This window comes from Leucoraja erinacea, chromosome 6 (assembly GCF_028641065.1).
Source record: "Leucoraja erinacea ecotype New England chromosome 6, Leri_hhj_1, whole genome shotgun sequence".
Taxonomy (NCBI): domain Eukaryota; kingdom Metazoa; phylum Chordata; class Chondrichthyes; order Rajiformes; family Rajidae; genus Leucoraja; species Leucoraja erinaceus.
Window position 1 is genome coordinate 48,161,213 of NC_073382.1, and position 15,699 is coordinate 48,176,911.

Genomic DNA, 15,699 nt, shown 5'->3' on the forward strand with positions numbered 1-15,699 from the left:
CATTTTCTCCATTTATTTCCATGTGTGCAAAATTATTTGTTGCTGTATTCCTTGCACTGAACAACAAAACAACAATATGAATATTTACATTAGAGCATTCTTTTTATTTGTAAATTTTTTAACCGCCAGCTTGTTCCCTCAACATCAAGAGAATTTAAAATACGTAATGAGATAATTAATAAATTATGATAGATTCATACATATTTAATCAATGGAAAGATAATTAGTATTGGGTATATAGAGGGGTTGGACAAACTTGTATTGTTTTCTCTGGAACCGGAGGCCGAGGGGAGATCTGATAGAAGTATATAACATTGTGAGAGGCACAGGTAGGGTAGACCCCATTTCACATATGGGTGGATATGTCAGGACTACAGGGCATAGCTTTAAGGCGAGAGAGGCAAAGTTTAAAGATGTGTGGGGCATGTTTTTTTACACAGAAAGTAGTGTGTGCCTGGAACACGCTGTCAGGGGTGCTGGTGGAGGCAGGTACAGTAGTGGCATTTAGGAGGGTTTTGGAGGGGTATGTCACATGAAAGCAGAGGAGATGAGTTTAACTTGGCATCACGTTTGGCATAGACATGTTGGGCAGTAGGGCTGGTTCCTATTATGTGCTGTTCTATTTTCTATAATAGAAACAGGAGGCACAGTGGTAGACTCACTGCCTCACCACACCAGAGACTCAGGTTCAATCTTGACTTTGGGTACTGCCTGTGTGGAGTTTGCATGTTCTCTCGGTGACCACATGGGTTTTTTTTGTCAACCAGCATCAGCAGTTCCTTAATTTTAACTTCCATGCTGTATCTCTAAACCAAACTCTAGCCTATTCCAGGTGTTTTAGCAGCAAATAAATCGATGCTCTGATTTCACCCCGTTTCCCATTCTTGTAAAATTGCTCTTAATAGGTAGCGAGTGGATTAGAAAATGGAATAACATAGAACTAGTGTGAACAGGTGATCGATGGTCGGAATGGACTCAATAGGTCAGAAGGCCTGTTTCCATTCTGTATCTCTGAACTAAACTAAATTAAATAGAAAATAATAACAAGGAACTGCAGCTAATAGTTTATACCAAAGATATAGACACAGTTGCTAGAATAACTCAGTGGTTCAGGCAGTATCTCTGGAGAAAATGGATAGGTGACATTTTGGGTTGGAACCCTTATGAACTTCTGGGACAGGTTGAAGAAGTGTCCTGACATGAAACATCACCTATCCATTTTATCCATAGATGCTGCCTGATCCGCTGAGTTACTCCAGCCCTTTTTGTCTTTTTTTTGTTGTCAACCAACCTCAGCAGTTCCTTAATTCTGACTTCCATGCTGTAACTCTAGCCCATTCCAGGTGTTTTAGCAGCCAAGAATTGAGATTGCCTACCTCAGTCAAAGGCATCTTCAGTTTCATCCTCTCGGCTGTCTTGCTCAAAAGTTGAAAGGGTGCGTAGATTTTAACAATCATGTACTTGTCCTTGGACCGCGTCGCGCCGGACATCACTCCCGCAGCCCATTTGTCACCGGTGATGTTGTGGTCCAAGCGGAGGCCGATCTTCTCCACCTCCCTCAGGAACTTCATCCTCTGCTCCGCGTAAGGGTCGACGCTGTCCTGCTCCTGTACGTAAACCAACACATGATCGATCACTGGGATCTCTTCCGTCATTTTCCTCTGCCAGTTTCGTAGCAGTTGCGGCCAGGAGTAGGATGTGCCTGTGCCTGTACCAGCTCTCTGCTAGTCTGCACTGTGTTTATACCCCTTGCTCCATGGTGCATACACGGCGGGGGGCAATAGCAGCCCACACAGCTCGCAATGGTGTAACTTCAAATCAAATCCCGATCGCAGACCCTTTTCATTTAAGTCGCAGCACTTTTTTTCTAATGCAAAAACTACTTTCTGCCCAGCCCGCTTGTGTACTCACTCCACTTCTAAGTTGCTTTGCCTCATCTTCTGCTGCTGCATCTGTCTTATTCTCTGGAGGGGTGTGACAAACAATTATGCTCGTGTGTACTTACAAGTTCCTCCGTGACACGCCTGGGGAATTGATGGATGAGGGGAAATCGGTGAAAGGATCAGAAGCTGCTTGCAAATGCTTCACGGGGATGAGAATCAGGATGAGTTGGGATTCTGGAAAGAGGGTCGGGATGTGGAATGGAGTGACATTTGTCCCGCATGGAGAAGGTGTTACGCCTGTTGAGCCCACTGTTGTTTATTAGTTAAATGATTGAAATATACAGGAAACTGTCGAGTTTTCTGACAATGTAAAACAGACATTTTTACACAAAAGCTGACACTGAAGTAGATCAAAACATTTGTAGAAATAAGGAATTGCAGATGCTGGTTTACACATAGATAGACACAAAAAGCTGGAGTAACTCAGCATCATCTAGGGAGAAGGGGACAGGCAGCATCTCTAGAGAGAAGGAATGGGTGGCGGTTCGGGTCGAGACCCTTCTTCAGACTGGTTCAGGATAAGGGATACGAGAGATAAAGAACGATGAATGCAAAAAAAGTAACGATGATAAAGGAAACAAGCCATTGTTAGGTGTTCGTAGAGTGAAAATGAGAAGCTAGTGCGAATTGGGTGGGGGAGGGATAGAGAGAAAGGGAATGCCAGGGCTACCTGAAGTGAGAGAAATCAATATTCATACCCAAGCAAAATATGAGATGTTTGGTACCCAAGCAAAATATGAGATGTTGTTCCTCCAATTTGTGTTTAGCCTCACTCAGACAATGGAGGAGACCTAGGACAGGAAAGTCTGTAGGAATGGGAAAGAGAATTAAAGTGTCCAGCAACTGGGAGATCAGATAGGTACAGGCGGGCTGAGCGATGTTCCGCAAAACGATCGCCCTGACTGCGTTTGGTCTCACCGATGTATCAGAGTCCACATCTTGAACAACGGATACAGTAGATGAAGTTGGAGGTGGTGCAAGTGAACCTCTACCTAACCTGAAAGGACTGTTGGGGTCTCTGGACAGAATCGAGAGAGGAGGTATAGCGATATGTATTGCATCTTCTGTGGTTGCAGGGGAAGGTACCTGGGAGAGGATGGTTTGGGATGAGATAACCAGGGAGTTGCAGAGGGAACGGTCTCTGTGGAAGACGGTCTCTGTGGATGGGAAAATGTGGCTAGTGGTGGGATCCCGTTGGAGGTGGCGGAAATTTCAGAGGATTATGTGTTGTATGCGATGGCTGATGGGGTGGAAGGTAAGGACTAGGAGATTCTGTCTGTGTTGCGACTAGGGGGAGGGGGAACAAGGGCGGAACTTTGGGGTACCGAGCAGACACGATTGAGGGCCTCATCTATGATGGGAGAGGGGAACCCCCATTGCCTAAAGAATGAGGACATCTCGGATGTCCTAGTATGGAACACCTCATCTTAGGCGGAGATGCGACGTAGATGGAGGAAATGGGAGTAGAGGATAGAGTCTTTTTAGTAAGCAGGGTGGGAAGAAGTGTAGTCAAGATAGTTGTGGGAGTCAGTGGGTTTGTAATAGACGTTAGTCAATAGTCTATTTCCTGTGATGGAGACTGAGATCAAGAAAGGGGAGGGAGGTATGGGAGGTGGTCCAAGTAAATTTGAGTGCAGGATGAAAATTGTTGTTGAAATTGATGAAGTTCATGAGTTCTGCATGGGTGCAGGAGGTAGCACCAATGCAGTCGTCAACGTAACAGAGATAGAGTTCGGGGATAGGGCCAGTGCATGCCTGGAATAGGGATTGTGCAACGTACCCAACAAAGAGGCAGGCATAGCTGGGGCCCTTGCGGGTGCCCATAGCTACGCCTTGGATGGAGGAAGTGGGAGGAGTAATAGGAGAAGTTGTTGAGGGTGAGGACCAGGCAGAATAGCGTGTTAGTTGAGGGAAAATTGGATGGTTCAGCGGTTGAGGAAGAAATGGAGGACTTTATAGCCTTCCAGGTGGGGAATGGAGGTCTTGAGTGACTGAACGTCCATAGTGAAGATGAGGGTGGGGGCTCGGAAAGCAGCAGTTATTAAAGAGACGAAGGGCATGTGAGTTATCTTGGACATAGGTCAGGAGAGATTGGACCAGGGGGGATAGGATGGAGTCGAGGTACGTGGAAATCATTTCCGTAGGCCAGGAGCAGGCAGAAACAATGGGTCTGCCAGGGCAGTTATGTTTGTGGATTTTGGAGAGAAGGCTGTGCAGGGCTGGAAAACGATAAGGTTGGAGGCTGTGGAAAGCCAGAAGTGATGAAATCAGAAATGGTGTGTGAGATTAAGGCCTGGCGCTCGTCTGTGGGATCATGGTCCAAGGATAAGTAGGAGGAGGTGGCTGAGAGTTGCGGCTTGGCCTCAGTGGTGTTTGATTATAATGTCAGGGTTGCTGCAGAGCAAGCGGATGGCTGTACATTCAGTGGGGATGAGGTTAGTGTAGGTAAGTGGAGTGGAAAAGTTGAGACGGCAGTTAGAAATAAAGATGTCTAGAGAGGGTAGAAGGCCGTTTCGGAGAGTCCAAGTGGAGGGAGACCGGTGGAGATGGGAGAAGGGGTCATCACTGGGTGGTGAGGATTCCTTCCCATAGAAAAAGGCACGGAGGCGGAGGCGACGCAAGAAAAGCGCTACGTCGTGGCGGACCCGGAAATCATTGAGCCGGGAGCGAAGGTGAGGCCCTTGTTGAGGACAGACCATTCCGTATCAGAAAGGAGGAGGTCGGGAGGATGGTGAAGACATGACAAGGGTGGTGGTTGAGGTCAGAGGAGGGCTGGGGAGTGGACAAAGGTTGAGGCGAGGACTGGTGGGAGGATGGTGGGTGTTCAGAGAGATGGGGGTCGTGAGGACTATTGTATGGGTGGGGTGTGTATGGGGGAACCTGGTTAAAAGAGGGGGAAGGGGAAGACCCATCACTACTGAGATTCCCTGCAGGAAGGGGGGAGCAGTAGGACCCAGCAGAGTCAGACCACGTGCTGTCGGAATCTGCCTCGTGGAGGCTATGGGCCTGGTGCAGAGCCTGGAACTCAGGTGAGGCGATGGCGCCGGCCCGTTGGTGGGTGGTGGAGAGACGAGGGTCGGCAGAGTCATTGGTGGTGGAGTAGAGATACGGTTCTGTGGCAGCAGCATCGGTGACAATGAAGGTTGGTGGCGGTGGTGGCCCTTGGGAGATGGCGAGAGTCGACGACAACAGCGGTGGACCCAGAGAAGCGGTGGGAGTTGGTGGCCGCAGTAGTTTCAGTGGTCTGGGTCCTGGGTTCGGCTGGTAAGGTGGCGAGGGTCGGAGAGGCGGTGGATGTTGGTGCTGCTCCTCGTGGCGGCAATCTCGGCCTCGTGGTGCTTGGGCTGGCGGCGCGGTCCAACATTGGAGCAAAGGCCTGTGGGCGGTCGAGTCGAGGAGTGTCGGTGGAGGGAACAGTCTGGAGGCGGGCAAACTTGTGATCTTTCGTCCAGGTATGCGAGGAAGCGTTTGTTGAGGGCGTGGATCTCCCGTTGAATTAAGTAAAGTTGGGGTCCATTGCAGGTCCGGGTGAGTGAGGCCCGAAGCTGCGGGAGGGTCAGAGCGAGGGCCTGATTTATTACAAGGAAGTACTGCATTTTTGATAAGAAAAATGGGCCTATATGTTCTCCATGAATGATGCTGAGATAGCTAAGGTGAGAGGGAAATGACCTACAGTCACAACTTACATCTATTTTTCACACAGAGAGTGGTGAATCTCTGGAACTCTCTGCCACAGAGGGTAGTTGAGGCCAGTTCATTGGCTATATTTAAGAGGGAGTTAGATGTGACCCTTGTGGCTAAGGGGATCAGAGGGTATGGAGAGAAGGCAGGTACGGGATACTGAGTTGGATGATCAGCCATGATCATATTGAATGGCGGTGCAGGCTCGAAGGGCCGAATGGCCTACTCCTGCACCTAATTTCTAAATTTCTATGTTTCTATGAAAGGTCATCACCTGAAACATTGCCTGTCCATTCCCTCTCCAGATGCTGCCTGACCTGCTGAGTTCCTCCACAACTTTGTGTTTTGCTCAAGATTCCAGGATCGATCATGTCTTCAGAAAAAAGGCCTTGTGACTTTTGTAGATGGACAATGGAGTAAATGCTTCTAATGTTCTTCAACTTACATCTATTTGGCATTTTCATTTCTGGATCTGGTTGTCTCGCCAATCATGCAGAGTATGGATTCCTCTAGGCTGATGGCTGTCCTCGTAAGGATGAGGTCCAATTGAAGGCAACTGTAGTTGAAATCTAACGCACACTATCCAGGGATCAATACAGAAGTTGCTAACTAGGTGGACTATTCAGGATAGTGTTGAAGCAGTCCTGACCTCCAATCTACCTCATTGGTGCCCATTGAACTATTTTTAATTGGACTTTACTGGACTTTATTTTGCACTAAACAATATACCCGTTATACGGTATCTGCACACAGTGGGCGGCTTGATTGTAAATCATGTATGATGCTTTTGCTGACTGGATAACACGCAACAAAAACCTTTTCACTATACCTCAGTACATGTGACAATAAACTAAACTATACAAAACTAAACTAAAACTAAACTGATCAGTGATTCAGTAGTTTGAAAATTGATCTAAAATCCTTTTCAATCTTTAATTTTCCTTTTTCACAGCATTCATCCTCCAAAAATATATTTCAAAAGCCCTATAACTTAATATAACATTGAATGTGGGATTATCCCTAAATAACAAGGGAAACTGATCTGGGGATGAAATTATTTTCTGAATTATTTAAAAATCTGAATCATGTTAATTTTACTGTTGATAACCTATGGTTCAGTTCTCATTTCATAAAAGAATGTGGACTGAGAGTGTAAATGTAGACTGTACATGTAAATGTACCATATATTGTTAGATGGATTAAAATCTATAAATGAATATATAGTTAAAACAATATTTACACTATTAATGTAAATTTGGAAATCTTCAGATGGTGCAGTTATTGTAATCTAGGATTAAGAAATTCAGATGACAGAGACATGCCTTATCATGAAGAATTATGTGGAAATTAGAAATACATAACATTTCAATGAAGAATACAAAATTTGCCTCAGCATTCTCAACCACCGGACATTCTGTCTTCTTCCTGGGCAGAAGATACGAAAGCTTGAAAGCACATACCAGCAGGTTCAAGAACAGCCTCTTCCTCACCGTTATCAGACTCTTAAACAGACCACTCACAAGCTAGGGATCCAATCCTGACTTTCCAATCTACGTTGTTACAACCCTTGCAATTTTTTTTAACTCTCCATTATCCCTGTACCTGTGACAGTATGTATTCTACACTCTGCTTCCTTTCTTGTTTTGCACTACCTGTTGTACTCATGTATGGAATGATTTACCTGCATATCACGTAAAACAAAATTTATCACTGTATCTCAGTGCATGTGAGAACAATAAACCAATAAACCTCCAAGGGGGAAGATGAGACATGGTCGAATTTGGATTGCTATTTTAGTGCATCTTGGTACAAAAAAATACAATTTCAGACTTGGCCTGGGAGCTTGGCAGCAGCTTGAATGATTAAAAACACTGCTGCCAGCCACTGTGAAATTATATTAAAAACAAATGTTTCGGTATTTATGAAGATTATGGTAAACATTCTAAATTTAGTTTACTATTGGATGTTGCTACAAAATATTGCTTTGCCATGATGTTTGGTGTTAGCACCCTTCGCTAGTTCGCAGTGGGACCAGGAGACTAGAATACTCCCAGGACATTTACATAATACCAAATGGGAGAAACAAATAGTTTACGACTTGCGTGATGAATTTGCAAGTTTAATTGGCATTGAGATGAACCTTACAGACAAGTAATATTCCATACCTGATGTTGGGTGTAGATTCCAGACTTCTTTTGTTCACTGGCCAAGACTTACAACTGCATAGCTGAATTGAGGTCAATGATCTGACCATAAATACATATGACAAGAAAAATAACAACCACCTATGTAAAATCTTTCTCCCTACTGAGGTATTCCAATATCCAGGACGTTGCAATATTTGACAGTACAGCTTAATTCAACCATTACCTCCAAATGGACCCTATTTAATACTTCACAGTGCTTTCAACCATGTGCAAAACTGTTAACAGCTATACAAAACAACTTTAATGTTTATTTTATGAGAAGTTATCGAACTATTGTTACGAAATATGATTGTTTTTTTAAATACATTTTCATTAAAATTGGTGTCAGGAGTTCCTTAGTAGCAAGCCAGATAGATAGATCTGATTCACATTAACTGTTGATTTCATTCTTTCAGTACTTTCAGATAGTTTACCCAAGCGTTAGTTTATAATTCCTTTCACGCCAATGACTATTAGCTTTTCCTTTGGTACGTCTCCTGATCACTTCTACAAACTGATCAATGAGTAGTATGTTTTATAAATGAATGAAGTAATTCCAATCATTAATCTGATTTAACCACACTCAACTGACCATGTCAATACGCCTTCTGAACTGGTGCCTTCCCAATCTCCTTGACAAAAAAAATGTTGTTGGAAGGAACTGCAGATGCTGGTTTAAACCAAAGATAGACACAAAATGCTGGAATAACTCAGTGGGACAAGTAGGGTCTCAACCCGAAACAACATCCATTCCTTCTATCCAGAGATGCTGCCTGTCCCGCTGAGTTATTCCAGCATTTTGTGTCTATCTCCTTTTCTCAAAATCAGGTCTCCATCATTTTACTGTGAGTTATCCTGATCCTCCACTGGAATTTTAGCAAGAGAGCAGTAAAAACGGACCTTTGAGGTTTTGTGATATTGGAAAGGTAACAGTTTTTAAAGGAGCAATCATTTTGTGTGATACCAGTTAATGTTGTTAGAACTAAGATTTTTTTAATAGCTGGACAAATACATTGATGCTATAATGAACTAAACTAAAACATTTGTTAATAAGATTTCATATTTTAATTCTCCTCTATTCACATCGTAGTGAAATAATTCAATCAGAGACCTAGGTTCGATCCAGGCTTTGGGTGCTGTCTGTGTGGAGTTTGCATGTTCTCCATGTAACCATGAAGGCTTCTTGCTGGTTCCAAAAACATGTGGGGTTGTAGGTTCATTGGGCTTTCTAAATTTCCCCAAGTTTGTAGGGAGTGGATGCAAAAATGGGTAACATAGAACTAGTGTGAACGGGCGATCGATGGTCGGTGTAGACCTGGTGGGCTGAAGTGCCTGTTTCCATGCTGTGTCTCTAAAGTCACTTTGGGCTCTGCTTACAATATAGAAATAGATATGTTTACAGGAGACACAAGGAACTGCAGATGCTGGAACCTTGAGCAAAACACAATCTGCTGGAGTAACTCGGTCAGGCAGCATCTCTAGAGGAAATTGTTGATGACGTTTCAGGTCTGAACCCCATCTATTAGTCTGAAGAAGGCTCCTGACCCAAAATATCGCCTATCCAGTTCTGCACAGATATTCACTCACCACTGATTTACTCCAGCATTTTGTAGATATGTTTATACTAAATTTTAATTTATAAATTGTGCTATTTCTTCTCTTATTACTTTTGGAAGGTAGTGCAAAACCACCTCAAGAATTCACGTTTTGCAAATACCACAGAATGACTTGCGTTTTGTTTTTCAAAGTCCCTTCATTTCTCGTGACTATTGTGAAATCATACTGATCCTGTTTGTAAGGTACAGCTCAAATGCAAAAACAAAAAGTATCTGACTACAGTAAATTCCCTCTAGTTTTTTTTAATGTTACAAACAGGTGTATCCCCAGGGCAATGGGTCTTATGAAAGGTGACACCCATGTCTGAACTAATTTGGTCTTGGGTGGGTGATAAAAAGGTAGCCTATTATTCAGATGCAGCTTTACTGAAAACGTGTGGTTCTTGGATTTCTATAGCTTCTTGCAGATAGCAGTAGCAAGAAGAGCATGAGGTCAGTGTGGTGTGATCCTGGCTAAGACAGCATTTCCTGTAGATTCCCTACCATGGTAGGGAGGTCAATACCAAAGATGCATCAGAAAAGTTTAAGAACTTCAGATGCTGGAAAAGTCAAAGGATGACAAAAATGCTGGAGAAACTCAGCAGGTGAGGCAGCATCTATGGAGCGAAGGAATAGGAGACGTTTCAGGTCGAGGCCCTTCTTCAGACTGATGTGGGGGTGGGGGGGGGGGGGGCTGGAAGAAGAAAGGAATCGGAGACAGTGGGCTGTGGGAGACCTGGGAAGGGGAGGGGAAGGAGGGAGAAAGCAAGGACTACCTGAAATTGGAGAAGTTCATGTTTATACCACTGGGGTGTAAATTACCCAAGCAAAACATGAGGTGCCGCTCCTCCAATTTGCAGTGGGACTCACTCTGGCCATGGAGGAGGCCCAGGATGGAAAGGTTGGATTCGGAATAGGAGGAGGAGTTGAAGTGCTGAGCCACAGGGAGATCAGGTTGGTTAATGCGAACTGAGCAGAGGTGTTGGGCGAAGCGATCGCCAAGCCTGCGCTTGGACTCACCGATGTAGAGCAGCTGACAGCGGATGCAATAGATGAGGTTGGAGGAGGTGCAGGTGTACCTCTGCCTCACCTGCACCTAATCTGCTTGGGTCCTTGGATGGAGTTGAGGGGGGAAGTAAAGCGACAAGTGTAGCATTTCCTGTCGTTGCAAGGGAAAGTACCAGGGGAGGGGGTGGTTTGGGTGGGAAAGGACGAATTGACCAAGGAGTTACGGAGGGAGCAGTCTCTGCGGAAAGCCGAAAGGGGAGGAGATGGGAAGATGTGGTCAGTGGTGGGATTCCGTTGGAGGTCGAGAAAATGTTGGAGGATTATTTGTTGTATGTGACAGCTGGTAGGGTGGAAGGTCAAAGGAAAAGTTTGTTGAGGGTAAGAACCAGCTTCGGAGGAGAGTATTATTAGATGGGGATTGGTTGGTTCTGCGGTTGAGGAAGAAACGGAGGGCGTTAAGATGGGGATGGAGGTGTAGAGTGACTGGACATCCATAGTGAAGATGAGGGAGTGGGGGCCTGGAAAACGAAAGTCATGGAGGAGACAAAGAGCGTGTGAGGTGTCTTGGACATCGCTAGGGATGGATTTGACCAGGGGGGATAGGATGGAGTCGAGGTATGTGGAAATAAGTTTGGTGGAACAAGAACAAGCAGAAACAATGGGTCTGCCAGGACAGTCAGGTTTGTGGATTTTGGGGAGAAGGTAAATTCTGGCCATGCGGGGCTGGGGAACAATGAGGTTGGGGCTTGCATGGGCTGGGAGCCGGAAGCGATGATGCCAGTGATGGTGTTTGAGATAATGGCCTGGTGCTCGTCTGTGGGGTCATGGTCCAAGGATAAGTAGGAGGAGGTATCTGAGAGTTGGCACCAGACCACCACGGCACCTCCCTTGTCAGCAGGTTTAATCACCCAGTCAGGGTTGTTGCAGAGTGAGCGGAGGGCTGTACATTCAGGGGAGAGGTTAGAGTTAGAAAGGAGTGGAAAAGTTGAGGCGGTGGATGTCCCACCAGCAATTTAAAATGAATAGGTCTAACGCAGGTAGATGGCCATGAGGGGGAGTCCAAGAGGAGGGGATCCGTCAGAGATGGGAGAAGCGGTCATCACTAGGGGGTGAGGACTCTTTCCCATGGAAAAATGCTTGGATGGGGAGGCGACGGAAGAAGAGCTCCACATCGTATTGGACGTGGAACTCATTGAGGTGAAGACGGAGGGGAGCAAAGGTGAGGCCTCTGATGAGGACAGACCGTTCGGTATCAGAGAGGGAGTGGTCAGGGGGGGATGATGAACACACGGCAAGGATGGGGGTTGGGGCCGGAGTAAGGCAGGCGAGTGGTCGGAGGCCAAGGCCAGCACAGTCAGACCCCACACTTTCTGCAGCTTCCCTTGTTCTCAAGCATTTGAATTACCAAACCAGACTATATTGAAACCTTTTCAGTGCTCAATATCATACACCAGTTGAAGTTCAATTATATTTGGAGACGTGCTGAATCTCCTCAAACCTCTGAAGAAGTAACAGCATTGGTGATCCTTCCTTGTCATTGCATCAATGGGCTGGGCCCAGGGCAGATCATCAAGGATGTATATGCCCAGGAACTTGAAGATGTTGACTCTCTCCATGATCTTTACTAGGAAATATGTTGTTGGTCCTTCATTATTGCTGATTCTAAGCTCTATATCTAGCAGCATTGGAAGAAGAAAGCAGCCACTCAACAAGGCAGCTCACCACCATGATCGCAAGGGCAATTAAAAATGTACAATGCCCAAATCCTGAAGAAGTGTGCACATTAGAAATAGAATCATAAGCGCTGACCTGGATTGTTAGGTTGAAAAGCCTGTTTACTCATGTAATCCTTTATACATTTCTGGTACATTTCACCCAATTAACTGTTATGCAAAGTATCTTCTAAAATCTCAACCCTAAAAAACCCTAAAAATTCCAATAAATCAAAGAAACCCAATTTCCTAACTGTGAACTAAGTCGAATATTCGAATGCTATTCAGAATTATTTATTTTTTAGGAAATTAGAATGCACGGAAGACAATTTTCTGGGGCTTTGTAGCAATAGTACAATGGGTGATAGAATTGACAGGAGTGAGATGTGTATGTCAACATGAAAACCTGCATAACAAATGAAAACTGGGGTGTTCAAGTGGCACAATTCGTAGACAGTTGTCTCACAGCGACAGAGACCCAGGTTTGAACCTCGTCTTGGGTGCTGTCTGTGTTGAGTTTCCGTGTGGTCCTGCAGATTTCCACTGGGAAGACACATGGTTTTGTAGGTTGATTGGCCTCTGTAAATTGCCCCTAATGTGTAGGGAACTGGGAAAGGTTTAAGGTGAAGGGGAAAAGGTTGAATAGGAACCCAAGGGGCAACCTTTTCACACAGACGTGATGGGTATATGCCAGAGGAGGTAGTTGAGGCAGGTACTATAACAGCATTTAAAAGACATTTGGACAGGTACATGGAGATGGTAGGTTTAGAGGGATATGGACCAAACACAGGCAGGTGGGACAAGTGGAGATGGGCAAGATGAGTCGACTGGCCTGTTTCCACGATGTTTGATTCTGTGAATATTAGAACATCCTGGAAATAGTCGGAACCGCGTGTAAGGATGTAGGGAATAATAATTGTAAGGCTAAAGATCTCCCATCACCTCAGTCCGTGTGACTCCGCCGCCATTGCTAGGATACGGACCACAAACTGCCGTTGCGCGCTGTAGTACGAAGATGCTGGAGGAGTATCTAGTATATTTGCTCTTGTATCCAGAGATCATATAACGCTTGTTATAGGATCGCTGCTTATACCTTTGGTTGCGCGCTTCTGCTTCGGTCAACTTCAGACCTGAAACTACAATTCCCGTCATGCAGCGCACAAGTCAAGCATGCGCACCAGCTCCCGGGCGAGAGCTTCCGGCCAAATTGGCGGTAAAACTACAACGCCCGTCATGCAGCGCCAGTGTGAGTTTGCGCACTAGCTCCTGGTGGCGGTCGCGCACTGATTTCCGGTCACCTGCAGCAGCCGGTGCATTTGTTGCCGGAGAGAGATGTTGAACAGATCCATCCTGACCCTCTTCAAATGCGTCCGCTTAAAGATCCACCGAAACGTCTCCACCTCGTGGTCTCCGCTGGGGGTGGTCTTCAATGCTAAGTCGTGGGGGACGGTGGATTTCTTTGGGAAGAATGTGGTGAGTTGTGCTGACTCGGCCCTGTGCACAGTAGATCCCAGGGGGCAGCGTGCAGCTGCTGTGGCCATGTCTGTTTGACTCACACCATGAAGCGATCAATACAAAGTAATGGAAAAGGTCAAAATGTCAAAGACTAGAGGGCAGAGCATAGTAGAAACAAGGAACTGCAGATGCTGGTTAATACAAAAGAAGGTTAAGAGAGGATGCTTAGTTTAGTTTAAAGGAGATATTAGGAATTGCAGATGCTAGTTTACTAAGAGTTATAGTGCTGGAGTAAAGTGCAATGGGTCAGACAGCATCTCTGGAGAACATGGGTAGGTGACGCCTAGGGTCAAGAAACGTCTTCAGTCAAGGCTAAGAGAGAATATTTAGTTTAATTTAAAGGCGATGTAAGGAACTGCTGATGCTAGTTTATAAAGAGAAATACAAATGCTGGAGTAACATCGGCCGGTCAAGCAGTATGTCTGGAGAACATGCATAGGTGATATTTTGGGTTGACGTCCTTCATTTAAGGCTAAGAGAGGATGTTTAGTTTAAAGGAGCTTTCAGGAACTACAGATGTTAGTTTACAAAAGGCGAAGCAATGTGTTGGAGTAACTTGATGGCTCAGGCAGCATATTTGGAGAGCATAGGTAAGTGACGTTTCAGGTGGGGACCCTTCTTCAGATTGTCCATTCCCTCCACAGATGCTGTCTAACCTGCTTAGTTCCTCCAGGACTTGTTTTGCTTTGTGACAGAACAAGTTGAACTGATTGAAGCTGGGGAAATACTCTCACATGCTCTGGATGAGGGATTTATTGCATGCAAATACCCTTGTATTAAAGCTATATCATTTGTTTTGGTGCGATTGATGGAAATAGAAGGTAAGAAGCATTGTGTGTACACAAAAATGCTGGAGAAACTCAGCGGGTGCAGCAGCATCTATGGAGCAGCAGCGGCACTCCATCGATGCTGCTGCACCCGCTGAGTTTCTCCAGTATTTTTGTGTACCGTCGATTTTCCAGCATCTGCAGTTCCTTCTTAAACACAAAGCATTGTGTAGTGAGCAATTTTCATGTTATGAAATTATAGTTATGTTTTTCAATTAAATTATTATATTAGGCACAGCCAGGCCTAACACCACAACTATATAACAGGTCAGTCAGTTTAACCTGTGGTGGATAACTTATTCAAATCAATTGTGAGGGTAGTGTAGAACACGAAGTGCTGGATTATCTCAGCAGGTCAAGCAGTGCACCTGGAGGACAGGGATGGGTGACGATTAGGGCCAGAACCCTTCTTCAGACTGATTGTGGGCAGGGGGCGGAGAATGGTGTGGGAAAACAATATAAGCCTTCATTCAGAGAGATGTAATCTAATCAATTAACGATACAAAGTGCTGGAGTAACTCAGTGGGTCAGACAGCATCCCTGAAGATCGTGAATAGATGCCGTTTCGGCTTGGGGCCCATCTTAAAAATGACCATTTTCAGTTCCTGTTTCTATAATCTAATCAAATGGTAAGAAAGAAAGAGATGTTAATTTTACTAAGCACCAGTGCTCAGCCTGTGGGAGTGACTGACTTGCCGTGAGGGAGAGGGAAGACAATGGACCATGGGGTCCCAGTGTGGGGGGACAATAAAGTTTTCATTCATTCATGCTGTGATGCATCCCAATAAAATGCCTTCTATGGCGCATATGTAGAAGTTGGCGAGAGTTGTTGGGGACATTCTGAGCTACCTAAGCCTTCTTAGGAAGTAGTGGTGTTGGTGTGCTTTCTTGGCCATTGCTTCAATATGGGTGGTCCTGGAGAAGTTGTTGGTGATATTGACTCCTAGGAATTTAGGTGCTGTCAATGCACATCGGGACACTTGGCAGCTCTGCTCATTTGAAAGATAATTAATTTTCCATTGTTTTGATTTAAATTATTATACTTTTTTTTAAATAGGGTCTTTTTGGTGTGCCTGAGCTCAGCTCTCCTGAAGGATTTCAGGTGGCTCAAGAAAATGCTTTGAAAGAAACTGAGCGTTTAGTGCAACAGGCTTGCACTACTCAACCTGGTCCCCAGATTGTTCAAATCTTTGATAAACTTTCAGACTGTCTTTGCAAAGTTGCTGATTTGG

General features: G+C 45.1%; 2 protein-coding genes across 3 annotated transcripts in view; one reads left to right on the plus strand and one right to left on the minus strand.

The window, feature by feature from the left end:
* LOC129698088 (anoctamin-7-like) overlaps nt 1-13,403 on the minus strand; it is a 41,267-nt gene extending 27,864 nt beyond the window's left edge. Inside the window, exons 1-2 of the mRNA XM_055636954.1 lie at nt 13,068-13,403; nt 1,377-1,607 (exon numbers count right to left, since the gene is read on the minus strand). Of these exons, the coding sequence (XP_055492929.1) occupies nt 1,377-1,607; nt 13,068-13,277 (441 nt within the window). The 5' untranslated portion in view covers nt 13,278-13,403. The remainder of the gene's footprint in view (nt 1-1,376; nt 1,608-13,067) is intronic.
* Nucleotides 13,387-15,699, plus strand: part of LOC129698087 (mitochondrial intermediate peptidase-like) — a 77,995-nt gene continuing 75,682 nt past the window's right edge. Inside the window, exons 1-2 of one of the 2 annotated variants that reach the window (XM_055636952.1) lie at nt 13,387-13,598; nt 15,525-15,698. In XM_055636952.1, coding sequence (XP_055492927.1) covers nt 13,458-13,598; nt 15,525-15,698 — 315 coding nt within the window. In that variant the 5' untranslated portion in view covers nt 13,387-13,457. Of the gene's footprint in view, nt 13,599-15,524; nt 15,699 lie in introns of those variants that run through there. The other variant, XM_055636953.1, reaches the window with a different exon arrangement.